This window comes from Lachancea thermotolerans (assembly GCF_000142805.1).
Source record: "Lachancea thermotolerans CBS 6340 chromosome G complete sequence".
Lineage (NCBI taxonomy): Eukaryota > Fungi > Ascomycota > Saccharomycetes > Saccharomycetales > Saccharomycetaceae > Lachancea > Lachancea thermotolerans.
The window spans coordinates 1,459,720-1,474,856 of record NC_013083.1 but is presented as its reverse complement, the minus strand read 5'-3'; the positions used below and the strand labels follow the sequence as shown (position 1 = coordinate 1,474,856).

Below are 15,137 nucleotides of genomic sequence, written 5' to 3'. Positions count from 1 at the left end.
GCAGCGCGGCGGCAGCGGTGCCCAAGCCAGTGGCCGCGGCTCTCCTTTCAGGCTGGTGCTGACTAAGGTGAAAGGAGTCAGCGGCGTTACTGCAGCTGCGGCGCCGGCCGCACGGTATGCAGGCCGCGTGATTGCGGCCGCGGGGCGGTGATGCAAGTGGTTCGTGGAGAATCCAAACAATAACAACAACAACAACGGCAGCCGGAGGCCGATCGACGACAATGAGGAAAAAAAACAGACAAAATCACATGCCCGCGCACGGATGGGGAAAAACGAGCCGCGGTCCGGAGGCGGTCGATCACGTGATATAAGACACCGTGACACAAGTAATCATTCAATACGGGAATTATGCCACGTGACACCTGTGTCACGTGGCAGACGCGTCGCGTGCGCTTCTCCCTCGTTTCTCTTTGCGCGCGTGCCGAAAACAAACGCGTCCGGCGCACATCATCACTCGCCCCCGCCGCCTTCTTCTTCAGCTACCCTTCCACCGCGACTACTCGCACACGCACGCTCACACAAAGCCCAACCAGCACACCGGCCATGGCCAAGCGCAAGCTTCCAGATAGACCTCCCAACGGCATCGGCGCCGGACAGCGGCCCTCGCTGCGGCCGCGCGCGCTCGACTCCGAAGCCGCGCTCGCCACGCTCACCAGGCCCTTCAAGGTACCGCTCAAGCCGCTTCCCACCAACGCGAGACCCGTCAGGAGCACCCGAAACAAGGCCGTTACCTACACCTACGCGCCCATCCAGCTCCCCGGCGATCCCGAAAACCCCGATCTGGCGCTCGACTCCGCCGGCGCCTCGGCGGACGCGGACATCACGGCGGCCCGCTCCCACACCAAACGCATCGACGCGCTCTCCGCGCGCCGCCTCTCGCGAGACCCGCACCGCCTACAGAAGATCCGCGACCAGCTCCAAAGGTCCTTCACCGTGCCCATCCCGGGCTACGTGCCGCGGCACAACATCCCGCTCTCGCTCGGCACCAAGCCCAAGATCGTTCTGGGCCCGCGCCCGCTCCACGATCCGACCGACGAGTTCGCCATAGTGCTCTACGACCCCAGTGTTGACGGAAAGACTCCGGAACTCCAGGACTACCAGCCAAACCAATCCCCGCCGCCGTCGCAGCTGCCGCCCTCCTCGTCCAAGCCCACACGGCCCTCCGCGACCCAAACGCAGCAGACTGGGGCCGACTCGTCCCAGGCAGGGACGCCCCCGCCGCTCCGCACGCATCCCAAGAAACTTTCCAACGGCCTTCCCAACAAGACCCTGCGGGAGCTTCTTGGCGAGCGCAAGCTCGAAAAACAATTCTCGAGTGTCCCGGTCGTCATAGACCCGCTCCTGGTGAAGATCCTGCGGCCGCACCAAGTGGAAGGTGTAAAGTTTCTTTACCGGTGTGTCACGGGCCTGGTAATGAAAGACTACCTGGACCAGCAGTCCTTGCTGATAACGGCCGACGCCGCGACCACAAAGGAGCCCACCCCACCTCCGCACACACAGTCGTCTTCGACCGAGTCGCCTGCTTCGTCCCCTGCCTCAACACCTTCTAGTGCTACGCCGCCGCCAGCCGCACAGGCTCCGGCTTTACAGCAATGTACCGTCGCCACAGAAGTATCGGAGATTGCCCAAAACAGAGGTGCCTATGGTTGTATCATGGCTGATGAGATGGGTCTGGGGAAGACTCTGCAATGCATCGCTTTGATGTGGACTCTGCTTCGGCAGGGGCCCCAGGGAAAGCCTACAATTGACAAGTGCATCATCGTTTGCCCTTCTTCGCTGGTAAATAACTGGGCAAACGAAATCGTCAAGTGGCTAGGGAGAGGCACGCTTGCCTCGCTTCCAATCGATGGCAAAAAGAGCTCTCTCAGCAATGGCACGGTGGCCCAGGCCGTTCGGTCCTGGGCTCTTGCGCAAGGTCGCAGCGTGGTTAAGCCTGTCTTGATCATCTCTTATGAGACCCTGCGCCGTAACGTCGAGCACCTTCGCCATTGCGACGTGGGCCTGCTATTGGCAGACGAGGGCCACCGGCTTAAAAACGCAGATTCCCAGACTTTCACTTCACTCAACAGCATCAGGTGCCCCCGAAGGGTCATTCTTTCGGGCACTCCAATCCAAAATGACCTATCTGAGTACTTCGCATTGCTAAATTTCTCTAACCCAGGGTTGCTAGGTTCTAGGCTTGAGTTCAGGAAAAACTTTGAGCTACCTATCCTTCGAGGCCGCGATGCGGATGCCATGGACGAAGATGTTAAGAAGGGTGATGAACGGCTTCAAGCACTCTCCACAATTGTGTCGAAGTTTATTATCCGGCGCACAAACGACATTTTGTCGAAATACCTGCCTTGCAAATACGAACATGTCATATTCGTTAACCTGAAACCTTTCCAGCGGTCCCTATACGAACATATGCTGAAGTCTCGCGACATTAAGCTTTTAGTTAAAGACGCGAAGCATACTCAACCGCTCAAGCATATTGGAGTGTTGAAGAAACTCTGCAATCACCCGGACCTGCTACGACTACCGGATGATATCGAAGGCAGTGAAGATTTGATGCCAGAGGACTACCAGTCATCGACAGTTTCGAAACGCGGGCGTTCCGAACTTCAAACCTGGCACTCTGGTAAGTTTTCCATCCTGGGCAGGTTTTTGCACAAAATCAAAACCGAATCGGACGACAAGATTGTAATCATCTCTAATTATACACAGACTTTGGACTTGATAGAGAAAATGTGTCGATCTAGCACGTATCCGGTAGTGCGGCTAGATGGCACCATGACGATAAACAAGCGTCAGAAGCTTGTGGACCGCTTCAACGACCCTGAAGGCCAGGAATTCATCTTTCTTCTGAGTTCCAAAGCAGGTGGTTGCGGTATCAATTTGATTGGTGCGAATAGGTTAATTTTGATGGACCCAGACTGGAATCCAGCTGCCGATCAACAAGCTCTTGCTCGTGTTTGGAGAGACGGCCAAAAGAAGGACTGCTTCATCTACAGATTTATCTGTACCGGTTCGATAGAGGAGAAAATTTACCAGAGACAATCTATGAAAATGAGCTTAAGCTCATGTGTCGTCGACGAAAAGGAGGATGTTGAGCGTCTATTCAGCGCAGGCAACTTAAAGCAATTGTTTGAACTCAGGCCTGACACTAACTGCGACACACATGAAACTTACCATTGCAAGAGGTGCAAGAATGGCAAGCAAATGGTCAAATCTAATGCCATGCTTTACGGTGATGCTACTACCTGGAACCATTTGAACCACGATGCTCTGGCTAAGACAAACGACCATTTGCTGTGCAATGAATTCAGTTTTGATGACATCAGCTACGTGTTCCAATATATCTCACATTAAACGACATCGCATTCGCTACGGGCATAGCTGCCTCACTATAGCACATCTCTGTAAAGGTAAAACCAGTTTCAAGACATCTAACTTGATCGAAGTCCAAAAGTCAAGCACTCTAATGGACGAAATATTAGCAAAGGCAGGAAGCCAGGCGGTTACGTTCGCAATAAGATCAGGCATCTCGATCGCGTCAAGCTATGCCATCAAGACTGTGGCTACTTTTGTCACGAAAATACCCGAAGCAGATGCATCGAGGATCCAAAAGCTGAGGCACAAGCTAGAGACACGCATGGAGATTGTATCATCCGCCATAGACCTCATTAAGCTAGTTGCTGCGAAGGGTAATACCAACCTGGGGAGCACTTTGAGATTAACCAGGGATTTGAAAGAAGAAATAGACCAATTTGACTACAAAATTTCTGAGATCACCAATAACTTCCAAGCAAAAAAAAACCAAAGAGACTCTATTGCAGCGGTTGAGACTTACATTGCGGATCTGCTGTCTAGGATTGAAGAAGTCATTCCATTGATCAACCTGTCTTTGACTACATCAGGTGCAAAGTTAAGCACCGCGCTTCCACAGTATGTCTCACCTGGGCGGTTTCTCCAAGCTTCAAATCATATCATTGAAAACAACAAGGACTCAAAACAGACAAAGCAGTCTCAAGTAGGACCGACCTTCGAGCTCACTATGTTTTCCATTTTCTATAACGTGGCGTCGCCTGAGGCTAGTTCGCGTGTTACCTGGAAAGAGGATATGAGAAAGGCTATGTTTACCATATGGAGGAAGCCCAAAGCTGACCGCGAATATGATTACTTGATAAAGATTAAAGAGAGCTTCGATGACGGGCGGTACCACGACACTCAAGAGGAAACTCCAAAACTCATAGAACTCGATATCTGGCAGATAACAAAACTGTTTTTTACAGCTTCTGGAAAGCTCCTAAAGCTTGAAGAGCGCAACTCCCCAGTCCTTGTCTTAAAGGTTGATAAGGATTTAAAGAGCCCGCTTGCAACGGATCATGGGACGTCCACCGAGAACATAGAATGGATGGCTTTTGGCGAATGTGATTACAATGATGACGCGGATGAAAGCGATGACTCCACCGCTGAAGAAGAAGATGATGATGACAACACCGATGCGAAGTATAGCGAGGCTACAGAGGATCCGTTATCAATAAGCCAATCGATTTCTCTGCTAGAGTACATCATCCGATTAGCGTCGTTACAGTGCAACGACCAACAAAGCATCTTGCAGGTACATGATGAAAGGTTGTCACTATACCTCAATGATGAAAATCCAAACTCCATCAAAGCTAAACGATACAATCTGGACCAAGTAACGAAAAAGTTGAAAAAGATTGACTTGGAGGAGTGAATCTTTACAGTGCATAAATAACCATAATTACATGAAAACTGATTACTCATTATTGTCAGGTATATGACAGGTATATGACATTTGTGTGTGTAGTTTGTGTTCCGGAAAGCTACTTGCCATAAGCGAATAAGATCCATTAGTGACAACAGCGGCCTTATTCAGCCATTAGCTTATCCAAATCATCAAGATTGGAGGCTCCAGTAGTTTCAGAATAGCATAAAGAGGGCATTCTATGCGCTTGGTCTATCGGCGATGCTTCCAAGTTCATTGAATGTGTCGCATCCAAAGAAATCGTAGGATCTGAAAACAGAGACTGTACGTCATCATTATTGGACCCTAGAATATGATCAATTTCCGAAGTGAAGCTAGAGGTTGGTTCCATGAACTGATTTGTTAACGTATCCCTAGGGGAGCTAACATGAGACGTTTGTGTGAGTGAATTACTATCTGCCCCTGGAGAAATGTTCATAGAAGGGCCAGAAGGTGTGACTTGGCTCAACGGAAAAGCAGAGTCGCTATCTGCATCCTGGCTCTCTGCTCTTGTGGTTGCCTCCGCTTTTACTTCACCCCCCTGCCGCGAATGTGGTGATTGTGTTTGTTGTATGACAGGCGTGTGACTTTCACCGGAGGCGCCTCTTGTGAACGAGTCGTAGCGGTGGTTTCTGTGAATGCTGACTGATCGCTTGCGGGGTTCAACTTTCTGTTGGTGCAGAAATGGGTTAGAAGTTGCAGAGTAAAAATTCGTATTGTCTGGGATATCCATGAAGCTAGGCGTCAGTGACAACACTTCAACGCTTTTAGCGCTGTCGTCATCCAAGCTGAGGCACCCAGGGGGGAAATTGTTCCCTCCATAAGACATCCGTGGTTGAAGTTGCCTTGCCGTTATGAAGGGTAGCGAATGATTACTCTGCAACGTCTCTCTTCCATTATTTGCACCCTCAGACACCTTTGAAGAATGTGATATCACGCTGTCCACGGAAGGTCTTGAAACGAGATGTTTCGGTACGTCTCGCTGATAGGACTGAGATCTGGTTATTTGAGCATAAGGATCCTTTCCTGCACATTGAGGAGTCATTACTCCCAAGCCAGATGCATAGCTCTTGTTTCGCTTCAGGCTGCTTTTCATTGCCATGTAGTTGGTGTTTACGTTTTCAGACGTGTCTGCGAACAAATCCAAAAGACCGTGGTTGGGGTCGGCCTCCGACCACGCCACGCGGTTCGATGAGCCGGATGGATTAAAGTTTGAATTTGCGCTTAGGCTGTTTAGATCGGAAGAATAGTCTTCCATGGGTATAGGGAGTTCCCCCACACGTGCTCTCGCCTGAGGCGGGAACGCTCGTGTACTGTGGAGTGAGTCTAGCCCGATACTTTGGTGACTGCGATCAGATAAATTGATACGCGAATCAGACTTGAGGCTAGTGATCGAATTCGCATCCCAGTTCGAGCTATTACCATGATAATTACTCAGACTTGGCGAAAGTACCGGACTTGTCGCTAGCCCAAAGTCGCGGTCTAGCGACTGAGACGAGTGAAAGGAGGGCAGTGAGCCCATGGCGTGGCTTTTTGCAATACGTCCTAAAAAGTCTGGGCCGTCGCATGTTGGCATTGTGGGAGAATCCTCTGAGGCGATTGATGAAGTGGTTGTAGTAGTTGTCCTGCTCCTGCTAGAGACACTGCGTCTATTTTTACGTCGCGCATGGCAGGTGCACTTGTCGGTTTCAATACACCGGCATGAGTCATCCTTGGACTTTGCTTTGGCTCGCGCTTCCTCTTTGGCTTTTTGGGCAAGCCGCTTTTTCTGCTGTCGTCCGCATGTGCACCCGCCTGTGGGGTTTGCATTCTTGTTCTTGCGCAGTTCTTTGCAGTGTGCGCAGGTGGTCGAAGGCCGTCCTTTGGGCTTGATCATCATCAAGGGTTGATCGGTATGGTTGCATGTAGTGACCCTGTGCCCTCTGATGCACCGCTCGCAAGCGTATTTTATCCCGTTGACCAAAACCATAGCTGCTGCTACTGTACGTGTTCGTAGGCTGGAGTATGCCTGAGCTTTCGAAATTAAGTTGCTGAGAAATTGACGCTATATGTACGCTTTCCAAACCATACCACGCTTCTCTTGGCACCTGGACTGCTCGTGCGCGATGCTCTCGGAGTGTGGCTAGCAGCGAAGATACTGAGGCCGCTTTGTGCTTTCCTGTGATTGTCTGGCGAGCACTTGTACTAATGCAGTGCTATCTAGTTCACCTGGAAACTCGAATTTTCCCTTTAGATTGCGAAACTCTGGCTGCAGACAGAGAACCTAGATCCGCAAATTGTATATTGCAAAAGCCTTATTCCTGTAAGTTGTGCTTGATGTCTCGGCACTGAGCTAAGATCTGGGATATGCTTGAACTTCCTCCACAAGCCCGGAGTCTACGCTACTAGTGAGGAAGGCTAATCTTTTTTTTAGTCCATCGCTCGTTCAAAATATTGTTACCCTGAGCCATCTCTGACCGTTTCTGTAGGTCACTCCCAAAAACATAGAAAACCACCAGTTTTCGCCCCTTGGCCACCGTACGAGTCGCTCGCGTGCCAAACATGCATGGGCTCCAACCGCGCGCCTAGAGATGGAGCTTCAGGAGAGCATTCTGCCGGCGAAACAGCAGCAAGCGAAGGGAGATGCAGACTTGTTGGAGCGACATGGAATGATTCTTGCTTGCGCTTGAGGGCCAGCCAATGCACGAAGGTGCATTATGCGCTAGGTTATGCGCTGTCTTGTGCAGTTCTGCGCTACCTCACGTGTTGCAACATCACTCTCAGTGCAGTTTTTGTTTCTGCTGGCTGCAGATCCCGTGCTGAGCAGCATATTCAAGTTCGAAAGCCGATGTAGCATGTGGCGAGAACACTCGTTCAGGAAACTCGGGCCGTAGATATGAGCCGGTGTTCGTCTACTGTGACTTTTGAAGGGGACGGAACCGAGTCGGAGAGAACTGTGATGCGTGGACTGGTGCTCATTTGCTCTTGTAGTTATCTGGGTGGCCAATATGCTGAAGTTGGGACATTTGCTTCGGAGCAGCGCCTGTGCGGGCGCAAGCGAGTGCCTCTTTTGGCTCTTTCTAGAGCGAAGAATAGCCTCTATGAGAAGGGCTTGGCGTGAATTCTGGGACACATGTGTATGAGCCGCCAGGCAGCCGGGGCCTGTTTTACCGTCGCCATGTAACTCATGTTGCTTAAGGACTCTACCCCTGACATTGGAAGAATAGCCGTAGAGCTGTTCTCTGTTTATAAAGGACGAACTTGGCGCCATCATTCTGTACGCAGATGTTCCAGGTACACAACCGGTGATTAGTTAATCTCGGTCCCTGGCGCTGCGGGTCCCCTTTCTGGAGACAGTGCAGTGAGAGAAACGCTCTTCGTCGCGCGGTGCGCATGCTCCCGCCCAAGCTGAAGCTAGGCTTGCCACACGTGAGGAACAACGACTTACACCGCTGTTGTTCATAAATATTACTATCACGCTTGGCGCGTTTTCTATTACTACAAACACATATCACTAGTATCATGCGCTCTAGAGCGCAGCCGCATCTGTCTATTTGGACACAGTAATAACATTGTCCACCTGCTTCGCAGAGGATGAACTGCTCGAATTCTCGACATTGTTGTCGGCGTGGCGGATCTCACCATGTTCGTCGAAGTTCAACTTCTCCACTCTTCTGAAAAGTTCGTCCTTCTCGCGCTCAGAGATCTCCTGCTTCTTCTTGTTCTTGATCCAGTACATTGGACTTAGCTGCCTCAAGGTGAGGTTCTTGCAGAAAGGCAGGTGGCCTCTTCTCTCTTCGAACATCATTAGCGCAAGAACGATGATGAGCACAAGCCAGTAAATGTTGTAGCACAGCATAGAGGACAAGTAGCCGGTGTTTTGCCATCCGAGCAGCGCGTTGAAGATGTCCCAACCGTTGTCCAGTTCAGGGTTGCAACAGTTGACGTGGTAAACTGCCTTTCTGATGTTGTAAGAACCGTTACCGTCACCGCCCTCAGACGCGTCACCACCAGAAGCCTTGTTGAATCTGTAGTTCTCGAAGTACCAAGCCCCCCTAGAGAATAGACCTGCACTGATCAAGTATAGAATGCAAGTGGAAGCAACCAGGAAGACCTGCATGGAGGAGGTAGAAGTACCGTAGTACAGCAGGAATCCGACAAGTGTTCCAGCAATGAGTCCAACAACGACAGGCAGAGGGTAAGCGGATGCGCTAGAGCCCTGAGTTGTGATACCAGCACCGGCGACAAACACCACAGCTTCCAACCCTTCTCTCAACACCGTGATGAAAGGAAGCAGGAACATGGCGTACTTTCTAGACAAGAACCCGATCTTGAAGCGGTCTCTCTTGCGCTCTGGAACATCCAGAAGCGCACGTGCAATCTTGACTCTCCACTTGGCCTGCATCTTGTTGATTCTCAACATGGCAATACCCATGACCGAAATCATGATAGTCGCAATCATGCAGAAGATACCTTCCCACAGGTCCTCAGCACTCCCAAAGATATCATTCTGCAGAGAGTAGTATGCTCCGATAAAACCGCCACCAATCGCGAGACAGATGAAGAGCCCAGACGCGACACCAATCCAGACCTGCTTTCTCAATTTCTTGTAGACATTCATATCTTGGGTGCCGATGGACTGCTTCAGGAACGACAGCAGCACCGACACGATGACCACTGCCTCCAGACACTCTCTGAACACCACGAAGAAAACCGAAACGTTAAATACCTTATCACCGCTCGCCATTGTATTATGTGGGATAAGTGCTCAAGGTGAGGTCGCGCGAGAGATTAAAAGTATCACGATGAGCCCATTAGCTGTATTTTAGCGCTCGAAATGTGCTCAGCCTTTCCTGATATATAAACCCATCCAAGCTCATCGCGCATCACAGCACAATTGGCCCTCTGTCTTTTTTTTACGCTTTCATCTATGCACCCATGGAGAGCCAGGGAAGCCTACGCTCGAGACTCGGCGGGCCGCACGGAATTCTGTGAGTCCTACTGAAAACTGTATGCCGCATCGTAAAATCTTAATTCTGGGGTGCAGTTTTCCCAAGAATTAATCCCACTAAAAGCATGGCGCTATCTCATTTGTCGTTTTCTCTCAGAAAAAATTCTTTCGGGCAACACCAGGCACGCGGCTTCACCGCGTGGGTGCATGATTCAGCTAATCTGGGTGCGGCGTACTCAAGCATACTCGGAGTCTGGTTCACGTTGTGTGAGAATAGGATGTAGATGGCTCACTTAGAGCAGCCGGCTAGCTCGGTCCAGCCGCTAGTAGGGATCTTTCGATGCCCGCTGGGCAGCCAGCTGTAAGACGCGTAAATGCAAACTGACTGCACTTGATAGGACTAACAGAGCCGTATCTCTTACCTCAATGATCGTGCTTACCTTCACTAAGATCTGCAATGATTTTCCTAGGTGTCTGTTTAAAACATGTAAAAAAGGGATGCGCAAGCCCGGAATCGAACCGGGGGCCCATCGATGGCAACGATGGATTTTACCACTAAACCACTTGCGCTTTGCTTATTATGAGGGGAACTGGTTTCAGTACATGACGCAATAATACAGCTCTTGAGTGTGTCGTAGATTATTATGAGCTTCTGGATTATGATGAAGTTGGCGGTTAATAGCCTCTATACGGTCACGATTATTCTTCTATCCGAGGATCCTTCCTCCTTTCTTCTACTTAACCTCATACTGAGCCTTGGATGCAGTAGTACTTATAGTTATAGATCCGGAGACCTAGAGCAAGCCTCATTATCTCTAGTGTTCCTCATTATCTCTGATGTTGTTCCTTCGTTGTCTCAGAATATCCTTGTTCCATTATTGTTTTATGACAGAGTGGGTGGCAACCAGATGTTTTTTGAACAGTGTGTTTAACGCTTCAAGCGTTCTTGAACGCAAAAATATGTAGTTTCTAGAGGTGCTGGGATTTTCTTAAACTGCTGCTCTGCGCATAGTTTAGCGCGACCGTTTCGATGTCCGAAGTTTCTGTTTCATTGCTTTATTTCTGGTCATCTTGTTCCACCCATGTGCTAGCGATATGTATCGGCCTCGTTATTAGGTCGTAGATACGTTGAATGCAGGATATTGCAATATTTAGATCCCACTGCTATCTTAGGAGTTCGACCTGTTTGAGTGGTTAGCCGAAGAAGGAGTCTAAAAATTTCAGAAACGTCCAAAAGTTCCTGAAAGTCGCTAATGTTTTCCATATATTCCTTGAACTCGTTATCCTCGAGGGAACACACTTGCTCTTGGTATAGAGACCGGCACATCCGGATCAGCTCTTGGTGATACGTCAGTACATCGGCTCTGAGCAAACTCACCACGTCCGACAAGTAGGTTTCGTGCACTTTTAGCAGGGCTAGCGTTTCATTGTTGGTGCTGCACTTATCTTTGAGCATACTCTTTAGCGCAGCATTTTGCTGTCGCAGGCACTGTAGTTCCCTCTCATCTTCAACTTGTGCCTCAGTTGGATTCTCGATGTGTACATTTCTTTGTTTCAAAAAATTCGATATAACTGCTATGTTTGGATTGTTTGGCCTCGGTCTGATAGACGTGCGGTTTACTTCATTTACTAAAACGTCGATTTCTCTGAGGAGCTCCGCTCTCTTGAGTTTGTTTTGAGACATCTGTTGGGATACTTTGTTCATAAGGCTGTACAAATACTCCAAGTTCTCCGCTTGGGGACTCATAAAGAGCACTTGTTGATCCGTCATTATTGGTGACTGCTGGCGTTCAATAGTGTGTAGCGACTTATCGTTTCAGCCTTAAACTTTGGCGAGGTTAGATTTGCCAGTTAGCGTTTTGACATTACCTGTGAGCGGGTAACCCAATATTGCAGCAGATAAATAATACCAGCGCTCGGCGGCTAGCTGAAGTAACATCGCCAATCTTCAACTCCTGTCATAAGATCCAGCGAAAGAGTACTCGAAGCAATGGATCTCTCTAATCAACAAAGGTTACAACTACAAAGAAGCAATGCTCACCTTGATGCCTACTCTGGTGTGACAACGGTTTGGCTGCTATCGACCTTAGGGGGATCGCGTAATACAAAAGCCGTTGGTGTGAATAAAAGGGATATTATGTCGCTGTCTATTCCAAAAACTTGCGAAGTGTTATTACAAAAGAAATCTGACTACACCCTGCGCTCAGCGTCCAATTTGCTTTACGGGGTTACGGTATGCTATGGACGAAAGACTGATTATGTATTGGCCGATATAGTCAGCGTCAAATCCCAACTGCAGCGCCAGCTTCTGGAGACGGTAGATAGACGCGGGCGAATTTTGGCCCAGAACGCGACACCCACCACGATCTTCGATGGCGTGAACGAATACCGAAGCCTTCTGGAGTTTCAAAAATTCCAGTCTGCCTTTCATCAACAACGGAGATCCAGTGCTGCCTTGCTTGTTGATGATCCCTTGTTCGATATTAATCAAACTCGCGATATTTCTTTCCTTTTAGGAAAGGGACACGAAACGAATAACTCCGCCAGTTCAATACACCAACGTGATATTATGGATGAATTGAAGAATGGCTACAGTCATGAAACTGGAGCGCACGCACCATTTTTCGAGAAGCAACGCTTATATGCAGACCACGAAGATTTATCAGCTCTAAACGCTGACATTCATCTTGATTTCGATGATGTTATGAGCGATGTTGAAATGGGCTCTGCAAAATCCTCGGATGGAAGAAATTCTGAGCGCGGTGATCGAGCGGGTTTTGAACTCAGCTTTGATACTGGACATATAGAGCCCTCTGAAAACATTGAAGTACCTGACCTCGATATACAGCTCCTGGGGGCAGCGGATGTTGACGGAAACACCAAAAGAGTATATCCCGCTACAGATCTTGAAAAGGATGTCATCGTCAAAAAAAAATCTAAGAGTGCTTTTAGCAGCGGCTCCTTAGTGAGGCTAAAGCTTGATGATAGAATAGGCCTGCCAACTGAGACGCTGCGAGAAAATAATGAGCACTACTGTGATGTTATGGATGCCCAGGCGCACCCCCGGATTAAAACGCACAGAAAAAGCACACACGAAGAAAACTGGCGAGAAGTTGTTTTCGGTCAAGGGCAATCACCTTTTCTTCGCTTTTGCTTTGAAGAGGTACTTTTGAAACCAGCCTTACAAAATCCTCAAGATACCAGCAGTTCTAGCATTGACTTCATTGAAAGAGGTCGACAAAAAATGCGTTCACTTCCATCTTCGAGATCAAGTAGCAGCGCTATGAGCACCGAGCGCGGAAGAAAACAAGGGCCTGCAGATTTATCAAAGGTAGGAAGTGGTAGTGGAAATAATCTCTTCGATTTGCCAGAACTTGAACAAATTGATGAGGACCTGGAAGCCAGATACTACTCGGATGATCTTGACAATGATATCATGAAAATAGATTTACACTTGCCCCCTTCTAGCTTTGGAAGAAGCTCAAGTAAAACCGATGGCGGGACAAAAGATCACATTGACGAGCTCCGCCATGTGCACACGGAAAGGAGACTTAACAGAGATGGGACGCTCCAAAGCATAGAGGACTACAGGGACGGCTCCAACCAATCTGAACAGCATAATAAAAGTAAAGAGAAGCAAATTCAAAGCCAAGCACTGGATAACCAGAGCAGGAGACTTTTTGAATACGTTCTCGAGCGAGCCTCTATTGTAGGAAAAACAACACGGACCCATCCACCGTTTGAAAGAAAACTGCTTTTCGAGGATTTAATTCCAAGTAATATCAGCCGTAAACATCCGGACTACAGTTCAGAGGATGGTTTATCATCAGTCAGTCGGAAAATTTGTGCCAACGCTTTTTTATCTCTCTTACAGCTGGCATCGAAAGCTAACATTGATCTTCACAGTTTCCATTCTGACACATCTTTAAAAACTCTAGGCGGCGATGATATCGTTATCTATGTTTAGAGCCAAACTTAGCTAGCTAACACGTTCAAGACGATATAGTTTTACTGTGCCTCTTATTAGGTATACGTCTATCCTTTGGCGATGAATGTGGCATGATAGACGGTTGACCACTCGTTAAACTCCGGCATTTAGCATTCCGACAGCGAAGTTTTCTTTTGTTCTGGCAACGAAATCGCGCTTTTGTCTTAAATTGGATTTCGCCCTTGTTTTAAATCACGAGAAATATTGTTTTGATATTTCGCTTCTGGAAATATACGTCAGTCCTGACGCCAAGCGGAGGACCCGGGACGCCATCGTGTGACTGTCTGGGCAGTGTTTCGACTTACTTCAGCAGCCTACAGGATGATCTTAGCCGGTGTTGCAGCGAACGGACTGCGGTTCGGAAGCATCTATCTATATATGAGCCATCTGCCAAGGAGGTGACTTTGAAATAGTGGCATCTTTTGCATAGCAGCGCTCTTCGTTCAAGACCGTGGGATCGTATGCTCTCTCAGGCCGGGAACGTCTCAAACGGAGGTGGCCATTTGCGTACCCTGAGGTGCACATCAAAGGAAAATGGCAGCGATGTGATAACCGAGGCTGAAGATTACTTCGATTTGTGTGATTCTGAAAAGCGTGAAGGGTACTCATATCACAATGCCACCAACACGCCGGCCAGAAGCGGTGATGATGGAGAGGAAGGTAGCGGAAATCATACTAAGACAGGCTCGAGCATTGAGGCCCCTACGCCCCCAAATATGAGCACAAAAAAGACCAGGAGTAATAAACGTTGTTCCTTGAGGTCATCTGATGAAACGCCATCAACACTCGACAAGGGATTTTATCAAGGCAAGACCTCGGCGGTATTGTCGTGGGAAACAAGTAAAGATGAATCATCTGATGAGAGTAGTTCCATGAGCAGTCGAGTGTATGGAAGCGGTGATGAACTAAGTGAAGACGAAGATGAGTCGGACTATTATTATAATGCCTCGCCTCGGCTGTTCTCCAAGTGCTCTCCTCGCAAGCAGCTTACTGTTGTTGGCAGGGAGAACAAGCTACAGGAAGGCTGTTTATCTAATCCTGAAAAGTTCGAAACTCTGTGCGAAAATAGTAACATACGCGGATTGGAGATTGATAACTGCTATAATAAGCGGCAACAAAGGACATCTGTCCTACGCTTTAGGGCTCCAGGCAGAAAATGCCGTGAGAAGCCCAAAGAGTTTTCCTTCCGTCTAGAACACAAGGACCGTCCCATTGAATTGAGTTACGTAGAGGCTTCAATTGAAGCGGAGATCGGTAGGCTCCCAAGAACGCCGGCACCAAAAGGAGAAAGGACCGAAAACACGATAAACGACACATTAGCAAACGCAGACCTGTGCCTGGGCAAGCTTTCAGCTTTGAATCCTTGCTGGAAGAACAACTTCGAGCTGAGGATCAATGATAGCTCAATGCTTGACCGCCGTAAGAATAAAAATGCCATTAATCTCATAAATCAGTCCAGACCATAA

General features: G+C 48.7%; 8 protein-coding genes and 1 non-coding gene across 9 annotated transcripts, besides 1 other annotated feature; 4 read left to right on the top strand and 5 right to left on the bottom strand.

Moving 5' to 3' along the window:
- Nucleotides 1-348: 348 nt before the first annotated feature.
- RAD54 (DNA-dependent ATPase RAD54) lies at nt 349-3,351 on the top strand (the record flags this gene model as incomplete). The annotated part of the gene is made up of 1 exon (XM_002555725.1): nt 349-3,351. One exon carries the CDS (start codon nt 349-351, stop codon nt 3,349-3,351), a length of 3,003 nt encoding a protein of 1,000 aa, XP_002555771.1.
- A 112-nt stretch (nt 3,352-3,463) lies between these two features.
- Nucleotides 3,464-4,723, top strand: YRB30 (Yrb30p; the record flags this gene model as incomplete). Its single annotated transcript, XM_002555724.1, has 1 exon — nt 3,464-4,723. The coding sequence occupies one exon, from the start codon at nt 3,464-3,466 to the stop codon at nt 4,721-4,723; it is 1,260 nt and encodes a 419-aa protein (XP_002555770.1).
- Nucleotides 4,724-4,877: 154 nt separating this feature from the next.
- Nucleotides 4,878-6,722, bottom strand: KLTH0G16984g (copper fist DNA-binding domain-containing protein; the record flags this gene model as incomplete). The annotated part of the gene is made up of 1 exon (XM_002555723.1): nt 4,878-6,722. One exon carries the CDS (start codon nt 6,720-6,722, stop codon nt 4,878-4,880), a length of 1,845 nt encoding a protein of 614 aa, XP_002555769.1.
- Nucleotides 6,723-7,454: 732 nt separating this feature from the next.
- Nucleotides 7,455-8,006, bottom strand: KLTH0G16962g (KLTH0G16962p; the record flags this gene model as incomplete). Its single annotated transcript, XM_002555722.1, has 1 exon — nt 7,455-8,006. The coding sequence occupies one exon, from the start codon at nt 8,004-8,006 to the stop codon at nt 7,455-7,457; it is 552 nt and encodes a 183-aa protein (XP_002555768.1).
- Nucleotides 8,007-8,282: 276 nt separating this feature from the next.
- On the bottom strand, nt 8,283-9,479 carry FTR1 (high-affinity iron permease FTR1; the record flags this gene model as incomplete). Its single annotated transcript, XM_002555721.1, has 1 exon — nt 8,283-9,479. The coding sequence occupies one exon, from the start codon at nt 9,477-9,479 to the stop codon at nt 8,283-8,285; it is 1,197 nt and encodes a 398-aa protein (XP_002555767.1).
- A 703-nt stretch (nt 9,480-10,182) lies between these two features.
- On the bottom strand, nt 10,183-10,253 carry KLTH0G16918r. The gene has a single exon. It is a non-coding gene; the product is annotated as a tRNA-Gly (tRNA).
- Nucleotides 10,254-10,311: 58 nt separating this feature from the next.
- Nucleotides 10,312-10,574: a long terminal repeat.
- A 196-nt stretch (nt 10,575-10,770) lies between these two features.
- Nucleotides 10,771-11,454, bottom strand: FAR7 (Far7p; the record flags this gene model as incomplete). The annotated part of the gene is made up of 1 exon (XM_002555720.1): nt 10,771-11,454. One exon carries the CDS (start codon nt 11,452-11,454, stop codon nt 10,771-10,773), a length of 684 nt encoding a protein of 227 aa, XP_002555766.1.
- Nucleotides 11,455-11,673: 219 nt separating this feature from the next.
- Nucleotides 11,674-13,650, top strand: REC8 (Rec8p; the record flags this gene model as incomplete). The annotated part of the gene is made up of 1 exon (XM_002555719.1): nt 11,674-13,650. One exon carries the CDS (start codon nt 11,674-11,676, stop codon nt 13,648-13,650), a length of 1,977 nt encoding a protein of 658 aa, XP_002555765.1.
- A 482-nt stretch (nt 13,651-14,132) lies between these two features.
- On the top strand, nt 14,133-15,137 carry KLTH0G16830g (KLTH0G16830p; the record flags this gene model as incomplete). The annotated part of the gene is made up of 1 exon (XM_002555718.1): nt 14,133-15,137. The coding sequence occupies one exon, from the start codon at nt 14,133-14,135 to the stop codon at nt 15,135-15,137; it is 1,005 nt and encodes a 334-aa protein (XP_002555764.1).